Raw genomic sequence first — 11,208 nt, 5'->3', positions numbered from 1 at the left:
AACCTTCCCGGGCACCGAGGTGAGACTAATAGGCCTGTAACTACCAGGATTATCTTTCCGGCCCTTTTTGAAGATGGGCGTCACATTTGCCAGTTTCCAATCCACTGGGATATCCCTGGTTAGCCAGGACTGCTGAAAAATGATGGACAGTGGCTTGGCAATCACATCTGCCAACTCCCTCAGCACTCTAGGGTGCAATCCATCTGGCCCCATGCTTTCGCTGGATAACTCCATAACTTCATAACTCCAGTAGCACCACTGTGGCAAAATTACTTGTATTACTATTGAAAATGACAGATAACTCAATTAATACAGACTATCTTAAAGACTGTGGTGCAAATTTGTGAGTGAAATTAATTTGCTCTTAAGAAACAAAACTTTGATCATTTTTCTCTACCTTCATAAAGAGGCAATGAACTGAAAAAAAGCTGACAAAGCCATATGGTAATATGCAGGATGCCTGACATAACCTATTAAGCTAGGCAAATTACTTCAGTCACATAGCTAAAGTGCATCTTAGCACAATGAGGATAATAAAAATAATTCTTGGGTGCCTCAGTTCCTTGCCTCCAGTTAGAAGAGCTGGCTCACAAAAAGTTGACCGGAGCACATGTGAGATTCATCAGAGATTGCATAGAACAATAAGTACCATAAAAATTACAAACTTACTTTGAAATTGGATTTACGCTGGCCTCAACAACTGTCAAGACTTTGCAGTTTTTTATGTTTTCTGGAAACTCCTGTATGCCTGCAAAATACATGAAAAAGAAGGGAAACAGTGTTCAACCACTATGCTCCAACACAGACATAAAAAATGGTGCACATAAAACTACTAGCGATAAAAACTAACCCATTCAGAAGCCAATGGACTAGTTCTTTAATGTTTCACCTCAGATAAGTTTTCACGAAAGAAACACCCTTACACAAAATCAATTTCATTGCTTTTCTATTTGTTGAGTACTTCATTACATAGCAGTGAGTTCACAAAGCAACATTTCAGAGACAGTGTAACAATTCTCACTGATATTACCAAACATTACAGAACTTGCACTCTGTAATGTATCTGAGAACAGACCGCTAGTTCCAAATTCACTTCTTGAAATCTGAAAGTACATTTACAACATTCATGGCTCTGAAGAAATCTCCTAATCCACCACATACCCTGCTGCTAGCTTCAAATTATTTGTACAGAAGGAAAAAAAAAAATGCTGCAGATACACTTGCATAAAGACTAAGACTATAAGGAATCTCTTCTTTTTTCTAAGATAGCCTACAGAAATGCTAGCAAATAAATTTGCAACCAAATTTATATTTGTCTGAAGCTGACAATACAAGCCTTGAAAACATAAGATGGGTATACACCACGTCAGAAAGAAGTCAGCTTGGAGCCATTCTGTTCCCTATTTCACCTCATTTATCATTGCACCATAAAAAAAAATAAAACCATGGTACCACAACATTTACTTTTGCAATGTACTACTGCATTATTCTTATACGTCAGGAGAGGTGTCTAGAGTTTGGGTCTATGTTTATGCAGTTAACAAGATTGACACAGTATATTATAACCTAAGAGATAACACTGCCATCCCACAAGACAAGTAGCCAAAAAAAAACCAAACCAAACATACTTTCACAGCAAATCCACTGATGATGTTCAGGGAGAAAAGTCATTATGTCTAATTCAGTTCAAATTAAGTACAAACTCTAACGCCATCAAAGCAGATTTTTAGTTCTTTCTTGACAGGAAGCCATTAGTCAGACCAGATGATTAAAAAACTACTTTTGACTTATACCGGATGTAGTAAGAATTTGAGCAGACCTGTAAAAAGGGTCAGTAGAGGACAAGACAGTGTCTACTGATTAATTTTATCCCTTTTAGCCCCAAATCAAAACTATATACTTCATTTCTCAAATAGTAGCAATCCTTTCGGGACCAAAGGTAGCTTTAAAGAAAGATGAGAAAAGTACCATGTAAAGATAAGGAATGTTAACCTGTTGTTGCCACATCATCTTTTATATTAAGGGAAACATTTCCAAGGAATTTAAGAATGTATGATTTTAATTCCTATTGTAGCAAGAAGCCTCTTTCTCCAAACACACAAATGGAAAGCATCTAACCTGACACACAATCCTCTACCAGACCAGATGCACGAAAACCTAGTGCATGTGAAACCTGTCTAGATGAAGTCACAGAATTTTTTTTTTTTTAACAGTCTTCCCCTTTATACTTTTTTTTTTTCTCTGATGATGCAACTTTGTCCATTTAAAATTAATCATGTCTATAATAATCACAGTAAACCACAGCTAAGTTCCTCCTTGGAGTCAGTGTAATGTTTCTGTCTCACTCCATGCCATTAGATCTGTTGTTAGAACTGGAGAGATTCTCAGTTATTCTGAAAGACAGGCACAATACCGGCTCTGGCTTTCTCCCTAGATCAAAGACTGCTCTCCTCCAAGATGTCAAAATTCATTTATTACTAATGTTGCCACTGTCTGTATCAAGAACTCTTTGAAGCACAGAAGACTAAGATTTGCAATAACTACCTAGAAAACAAAACACGCAGAGCATCTTCTGGAGGGGAGAGTGTACTCAGAAGAATAGCCAAATACAATATTAGCTATTCAAATACAGACACGTTAGATCAGAATGCTTTTGTACAAAATTGGAGTACTCTACTGTAGTCTCTTGTTTGAGTATGCCTTGGGCAAGAAGCAGCAACAGTTCTAACAACAAATTAACAACAGAAATTCAATAGATACGAGAAAACTAACAATGAAGCAGCAAGTTAGTTCCAATTACTGTACCAGGATCGGTACAGTGTATACTGTTCTTACAAACTCACTCAACACTTCAGTCATGTAAATAGTGCCAGCCATTGTTACGTGAGCAGCAAACTGGAGAAAGTAGCATTAAATATACATGCTTTCAGTACAGGTTCAGATGACAAATTTCAGAGGCTATTCCTCTCTGTCAGGTGACAGGAAATCAGCAGTTAATACTTGTTAACTGCCTACACAACAACCTTCAGACAGCTTCTTCTCTTCACATATACTTCTTTTACATTCAAACGTGCAGTTAATGTTAATATTCTCCTGCCAATAGAACAAATTCAAAAAGTCACTTAGAGTAGACAGAAAGACACCGGGAGAAGATCCCGGACAGAAGATCCATCTGCTGTAAGAAGCATTTTTTAAGAGGATCTGCTCTTTCTCTGCTTGCTATCTATACTTAAGTGTCCTGAATTGTCTTCTGTTAAGACAGCTCAACAAATCTCAAGGGTCTACACGGATATGTCTTTTCACACTCCATTTGTAACACCATATACTAATTACCCCTCCCCATCCTCCACAAGGATCTAGTGCAGTGGACACCACAAAGTGAGACCCATATTCTGTTCTAAAACATTTTCCTTTAGGATCTTTTACGGCTTCCTTTAGTACATACTTAAGCATTAGAGAAAAGGAAGATAAAATAGATTACTGATTTGTGGGTTATCTAGACTGTTACAGCTTTATCCCATCCTCCTTGAGAAACATGTAGCTAGGTTTCTTAGCCTGCTGTTTCCTATTTTACATGATAACAATCACGTCCATTCCATTTCCGTGCTGTAGTTGATTTACAGATAATGTTTACTGTTTTTACAAAAATCACAGACCATCACATTTGTGGACTTTGACCATTTGCAGAACACAACAGGAGAAAATAAGATTTTCTGGTCATTTTTAATGCTAACTGCAGGATTTATGAACTGAATTGAGAGCAAAGTTTTTTTTGCATTGCTGTTTTCCACAGAAATAACATTTACATAATAGCACTTAATTTTCCAACCTGCTTTTCCAAATTTCAGGCATTTTCAAGTGTACTGGCCGGTGTCTACTACAAATGCCAATTAAACACAAAAAACATGGGGACGAGGGCCTGGAAAATTGTCAAAGAAAATCTGGCAGCCAGGTAAGGAATGGAATCTAAATTATTGTCTGGACTGCACCAAAACCAGAAAGCATTCCTCATTCAGAACTCTGGCTACAGCTCGCCAGCTAGCTAGCATAACCTACAGAGCGGTGGTTCATCAGGATCCCCAGACCAGCTGCAGCACACGCCGGAAGCACGTGACCAAAGAAGTCACACAGGGATTTCAGGTCAACGGCCAGAAACCTGTATGTAATCGATCTCGGTTCTGGATCACATAGCAGGGCTGAAATAAGGAATTTCGTGTGATCTTTAACTCCCCAGAGGGAAAGGATTGTTTTGGCACAGTGCCATTGAGCAAATAATGCGCTAATGCCCCTCTCTTTGTTCAGTCTGGATTAAGGCAATTGTAAGTATAATTGGGGTCTCACTCACCATCTGGAGTTACACTAATCCTTTCTTATCACCAAGGACAGCATTAACTGCAGAACGGCAGAGAAAACCGGAACCAACCACCTTTGCTATCCATCAGAAAACCTTTTTAACTCAGAAATATCGGCATTTCTAGGTTAATGGAAAACTGTGCAGTCATATCCACAGCTAGTAGAGCCCGCCTAAAGCCGACATCCTCGTACACTGCTGTTTCAGCCCTACTGCAGCTGTGAGGAATTTGCTCTGCTGTTTGCGCTCAGATCATGTAGTCACATTTTTCTTCAAAAACGCCTGCACTAGTATTTCCAGACTTCAGTTACTCAAACTATTACTGCTAGACAAAGAAGTGGCGTTACCTCCAAATGAAGTTCCACCTCTTTTTTTCTCACATCAAAAGATTTTAAAAACAGCCTTGCAAAAAAAAAAGTTAGGTTTAATTGCTAGCCACTAACAAATGTAAGACTGTGCAAGTCACTTGAGTAATGACCCCAAAGGAAAGAGTTTACAGCTGGATCTTCTGATCTGTAGGAAACATGTGAAAATAAAAACAGGTTTTCAACATGAACATAGCTCAACAACAAACAGACTTCATGCTGCAAAACAAGTGAAACCGCTGCCCTCCGTGCACCATTTCTATTCTGCATCCTTCCAAGTATAGGGAATATGGGCAAACATACAGGCCCAGTTTGCATGAATGTGAAAGCAACCTTAATTACACACAAGCCTCCCCGAGCTAATCTATTCATCCTTGTCTTAAATTCTGGACAAGCAACTAATGAGGACCTGCCTGAAAGCAGATCCACCTTAAAAAAAAAACAAACACAGCTTCTGTTTGCTTTCCCACTCAGCCCTTTGCTATAGCTATACTGACAGCTAATATGGATTAAACATGGCATCAAAATACTTCCAGAGTTCAAGATCACACAACTGTTCCAAAGATTATGAAAAATGTTTCTAAGCATGGAATTTAAACTGAAAAACCAAAGGGAAGTATCAGCCACATGCAGTCTGTATTCATACATACTTGTAGAATCCACTTTAATTCAGGATTTCTGCATACCTGTGGTATTAAAAGCAACACTTGCAAAGTAGCATCTTACAGACCAATTGATTTGCTACATAGTGCTTACTCAGCCATTGCTCCTTCTTACAGTTCATCCATCTTCCTAAAACTCTTACCTAGTCCCTTACCCTAGTCCCCTGCCACCACTAGTTTCCAATCAGCCAGGAGCTCTGGTTTCCAAAAGATGTTTGATCAGCCAGCAAAAGAGCAGCACCTTCCTGCTCAGAGCTGCAGCTCCAATCCTGCATAAGGTTGTAAGGTTGACTTCTCTGTGCAAGGTGGCACACAATACACTAGTGATCTCAAAGCAGCACAGGCACATCTAGTTTATTCAATGAAAGCCTATTCTAAACCAATCATTTTCAGAGTAAAGAGCAACTATTGCAAATAGATTTTCATCTAGTTCTAGAAATTGATATCTCAAAGCTTTAGAAACTTGCTATACCTTGCTTTTTGGTTGCTTTGCTTGTACTTTCACAAGGAATACCATGACAACTACACTAAACTAGTAACATTCCTTGCAAGTGTAAGTTTTCCTATTTGTATAGCCTTTATTCTCTCTGTTTTGTTTAAATAGAAAAGTTCCCTTAGTAGAAAAATTGATCTAAAAATCTTACAGAACGTTTACAAGAATCTGAAAACATCCTCCATTGGATTTCCTTAATTTCACTTGAAGCAGGCAAGATAGCTGGGCTAAGGCCAAGGGATGAAATTCAACAAGACTAAGCGCCAGGTCTTGCACTTTGGCCACAACAACCCCATGGAATGCTACAGACTTGGGGAAGAGCGGATGGAAGACTGTGCAGAAGAAAAGGACCAGGGGGTGTTTGTCAGTGCTCAGCAGAACATGAGCCAGTAGTGTGCCCAGGTGGCCAAGGAGGTCAATGGCATCCTGACTTGTATCAGAAATAATGTAGTTAGCAGGAGCAGGGAAATGATCATCGCTCTTACTCAATACTGATGAGGCAGCATCTTCAGTACCGTGTTCGGTTTTGAGCTCTTCCCCCCTAGAAAGACTTTTGAGGCCATGGAGCATGTTAAGAGAAGGGCAACGAAGCTGGTGATGGGTCTTATGGGGAGCAATGGAGGGAGCTGGGATTATTCAGTTTGGAGGAAGCTCAGGGGAGACATGATTGCCATTTTTAATGACCTGAAAGGAAGCTGTGGCCTGGTGGGTGTCAGCTTGTTCTCCCACCTAACTAGTAATAGGACAAGAGGATATGGTCTCAAGTTGTAGCAGGGAAGGTGCAGGCTGGATATAGGGAAAATCTTATTTGAAAGAGTGGACAGGTGATGGATCAGACTATTCAGGGAGGTGGTTGAGTCACCATTCCAGGAAGTGTACAAGAAAATGTGTAGATGTGGTATTAAGTGGGCAATATCAGCGGTAGGTGGATAGTTGGACTAGATTATTTTAGAGGTCTTTTCCAGCCTTTTCCAGATTTTATGATTCTATGAACTGCTTGACAAGTATCTACATACAACTCAGCCTATTCACTTTTCCATCTTCACTTAATGAAGTCCTTTTCTCCAATTCTATGCTCTGGAAGTCCTAAAAGTTTCCTTTCACATTTGTCCTCCCTTCTACTATGGTTATTTGCAGGTTTATAAAATGAAAAATAGAAACTCAATCTTTATTTTGAGAGAAATATAATATTTATACTATCCATGTAATGATTAGTGCAAGAATGTCAGTTAATTTATAAACCTGAGAAGTACAACTTAAACAGTGCTTTCATTTTAAAAAAGGGAGAAAACAAAAAATACTTCAATAGAGATATTTTTATGGTGAAGAAAAATATACTCTTATTAGTTGTGATGACTATTACAGTATAATTAGATTTACAATAAAATACAGCATCAGTAATGTATTCGGTGCTCATTTTGTTAATGACATGAGAACTTAGCTACATACAATTATGTGACAATAAAATGTTTACTGAAAATATGAAGTGTTTTTTTTACAGCACTTCAGGCTTTTAAAAAAAATAACATTTTATGCTCATGTGTGTGCCATACTCTAAGTTGGGTTTCTCTCATCATCTGCATGCTATTTTTTTTCTATTAGAAGGCTGAGTCAAGTTTAATATTTCCAAAATTCATTTCTGAGAGCACTTGCAAAATTAAAAATACGAAGTTTTTTTCATCTGAAGACTTAAAACCAAATTCTCAGCAGTTCAGACAGTAATTAATCCTATTTTGCTGTATGCCTCTTGATCTATTTAAATGAAAAATGCCTCATCACTTCCACCAACAGTAACTCATCCTGCTAAATTATTATTACCTGACACGGATACTCATGAACTTAATGAGTACTTGACAGATAAACCTACCTAGGCATGCCAAGGTCAGAGTAAAATTTTCTGAACATGAAATATTAAGAATGTTGTAGACAACAGTTTTGCTTATACTGCTGTCTTGAAAGATTACTAAGATTCAGGTGGTTCTGAACTATGTCTGATTCACAGCTGGACCCCTCCAGAGTAACTTGAAACTAAAAGCTGATTCGCTTTTCTCCCACCTCCCATCACCCAGAGCTGAAAAATCACTGTTGCCTGTCCAGTCACTTTTGCACTTTTGGTTGATAGATTATGACTATCACTCAAAGCACACTATTCTCAAAAGAAAAAGTACATTCTGCCTCCATATGAAATTCACAACTAAAAAAATCCTAGTTACTTTTACAATGCTTTTTCTGTGTTATGAAAATTTCTTTGAATCCAGGAACAGATCTGTATTAAACTATTTTCATAATTTCAAACATGTACACTCAAGTTCCACATTCAAGACCAAGTCTGTGCCTTAACTGCACTGCAATTCCACTTTGTTGACATCCACTCTTAGACAGGAACATAATTTCATTCTGCAGAGACGGCTTCTAGTCAGTACTTTTTCGTAGGAAAAACAATGTATTTAAGAAAAAACATTATCTACACTTTTCTAAAGAGCTGTAAGTAAGGTAGCTAACTGCTTTTAACGTAAGTTTATCACCTCTATATAATGACATATTATAATAAAGCTACCGACTTAGAAGTCCTCAACCAATTAGTTATCTTTTTATTTAACTATCATGAAAGATAGAAAATTAAGTACATCACCTCCCCTTCTTCATATATGGACAAAAATAGCGAATTTATAGCAAGTTATTTTTTTATTCAGGATCTTTCTCTCTTGCTTCTCCCTAAGTAAAATAAAACTTGCATCATTCTCTTTATTAACTATGAATAATTCTCAATTTGTTGACAAGCTGTACTTCTAAATCCATTACAGATGGGCAACATAATAACTAGACATTCTCCTGATTTTTTGTTTCTCAACTCCACAACTTCTGGCACACACTACGCTAAAATTTGCCAAATCAGCAGATGTTTTTAAAACACTGAAAGAAACATATTTTATCCAGATTTGTGTCTGTTAACAAAAACCTTCAAAATTACTAAAAATAATATTATTGGCAATATGTTTTTGTGGAGCTTTTCACTGTTTGTGTTTCTCATTTGTGTATTTTTCTGTAAAAATGCCTTGCAACAGATTGAAAAGGTGATGATGTTTAAATGTGCTGAAATATACAGGGAAAAAGCTAATCCATCTACATAGGAGACTACTGAAAGACCTGAATGTTCATTGGTATTTGAAAATGAAATCTAAAATTATAGATGAAAATTATAAATGAACATATATTTGATGCAAACGCATTTGCACTGCATGCTTTAATTCCATCCACATGAGGAAAACAACACTTTTGGTACTGTCGTAGAAGAAAGCATCCAAGAAAAATACAGAAGACTAACTTACTCTGCTATTATGACACTATTCTCACAAAAAAAGCCACTGCATTATTCTAGAGTTTTGAGGCCTCTCATAACTGACTCCTAGTAATTTTTCTTCATAATCCAGGGAAAACATCTCTTGCGCTTCCCACAGAGTTCGCTGTTCCACATCACACTCAAAAACACATGAAAAAAACAACAAAATAAAAACACATCAAAAATGAAAAGTCCTGGAAAAGTCCTAGCTGGTTCACTAGATGTGCTGGAAAGGTGGGTTGACAAAAACCACATGGAATTCAACAAAGAGAAGTGCTGAGTCCTGTGCCTAATGAAGAAGAACCTATCACTCCCAAAAAAACAGAACTTTACAGTTTATTGCAATGTCGTATATTTCAGCTATTGTCTCCTTAAATCATTTATATGCTTATCAGTAACAAGTGTTTCTTAGCAGTCCTCAGAAGGCTTAGCAAAAGGTTGCATTGCTTTGGGTGGGTTCTAACTCTTTTAACTTGTACATGACCAGCTGCCTATTTACATTCATAAGCTAAGGAACTGGCCAACACTAGAACCCCAAATCCCTTCTATTGCTTTCAAATTTTAATTATTGAAAACTTGCATTAGAACCATTTAATCCTTTTAATTGTTCAGTCTAGGACAAAAATACGATTCTTTCCCAGCTGTTTGTCATTATGAAAGTTTAGGGAACATGTTCTTTAAGAACGGCTATTAATCCACTTGTACCAGGAACAGAGCAGGAACAACCAGGTCAATTTACTGCACTAAATGTTTCATTCATTAGGCAGAAATAATAAAGTAATAGTTTAAGTACAGACTGTGATACAATGGACAATAAAGGAGAATGCCAACACCTCCACGATGGGAGCAATTTCACAATAAAGCAGATCTCACTTAATTTTATGGAGTCATAATTAATCTAGTTGTTCACATGCAACAATGAATTGCATATGATAGAATCTTTGGCATATTTATGTAATCCATATTTTCAAATATGGTTTCAAGGAAAGGTCCTTCTCTAACTTCACTATGAATCAGCAAGAGAAGGCTATTACATCCTCATCAATTAAGACAATTTTTTTTTTCCTTTAAGTAAGCCACACAAGCAAGCCTGATGACAATATAAGCTCTTACAATTTCCTCATATTTGCACAGATATTCCAACTTGCCAAAAGAGTATCATTAAAAAATAAATGAAAGTATACACATAGTACTTGGCTGACAGCATTTCATAATTTATAACTAGCTGACTCACAGATTGCAAGTCAGTCAACTGAATCAGTCATTGTCCACAGACACTTTTCTCCCCATGTGACAGAGATTACCATCTCTAGGGACAGATAGGAAAGCAGCTGACTTCTATTACAACTCTGAGACAGATCATTAAAGTAAACTGAAAACAATTTTCATAATAAAATTAAAAGAGAATCCAGCAAATTTTTAAAAGGAAAAATTCTTCGCTACAGTGAAAAATGACAAGGTCAATAAAAGTAACAACTTCAAGCATAAGCATTTTTGAGAAAACACAAACATTTGATGATATTTTTCAGTAATGAATCTCAAAATATAAAGCAATACATTTGACAGATATGATTTAAAAAAAAAACATCAAAATAGATTATTTTTGGCTAAGCATAAGTTTTAGGGTTGTAGTTTAAAGCTTATTAGATGCGTAGATTCTGGAAATTACACTTTTACTGGTATCTTCGTACAGTCAATGATGATTTGCCTTAAAGCTATTCCAATATAATAAGTGAAATGACTTACCATTCTTGCTGACATCCAGTTCCCTGAGATTAATGAGATTTGCAATGGATGCTGGCAATGTGGTTAGATCATTGTCTGGCAAACTCAGCTTGTGCAGCGACTGACAGTTAAAAAGTTGCTATTGAAACAAAGAAAAAAGAGCAACTTTCTCTTAGTTTCCTCTGTATAGCTTTTTTTTTAATCCCTTTAAACTTATGACCTCATAGCTGGAAGGTCAGGCTATTTAAAGACTTTGACCAAAGGCAATTTTT

The 11,208-nt window shown here is 37.0% G+C and overlaps 1 protein-coding gene across 2 annotated transcripts in view; it reads right to left on the bottom strand.

Annotated features, from left to right (window-relative positions):
• Window positions 1-646: 646 nt before the first annotated feature.
• The window catches only part of LOC104914932 (erbin-like), a 62,618-nt gene continuing 52,056 nt past the window's right edge, over window positions 647-11,208 (bottom strand). Inside the window, exons 3-4 of one of the 2 annotated variants that reach the window (XM_031557252.1) lie at window positions 10,958-11,075; window positions 647-748 (exon numbers count right to left, since the gene is read on the bottom strand). In XM_031557252.1, the coding sequence (XP_031413112.1) occupies window positions 666-748; window positions 10,958-11,075 (201 nt within the window). In that variant the 3' untranslated portion in view covers window positions 647-665. The remainder of the gene's footprint in view (window positions 749-10,957; window positions 11,076-11,208) is intronic. The other variant, XM_010725487.3, reaches the window with a different exon arrangement.

This window comes from Meleagris gallopavo, chromosome Z (genome assembly GCF_000146605.3).
Source record: "Meleagris gallopavo isolate NT-WF06-2002-E0010 breed Aviagen turkey brand Nicholas breeding stock chromosome Z, Turkey_5.1, whole genome shotgun sequence".
NCBI lineage: Eukaryota > Metazoa > Chordata > Aves > Galliformes > Phasianidae > Meleagris > Meleagris gallopavo.
The sequence above is the reverse complement of the archived record's forward strand: the minus strand, read 5'-3'. Positions and strand labels throughout refer to the sequence as shown.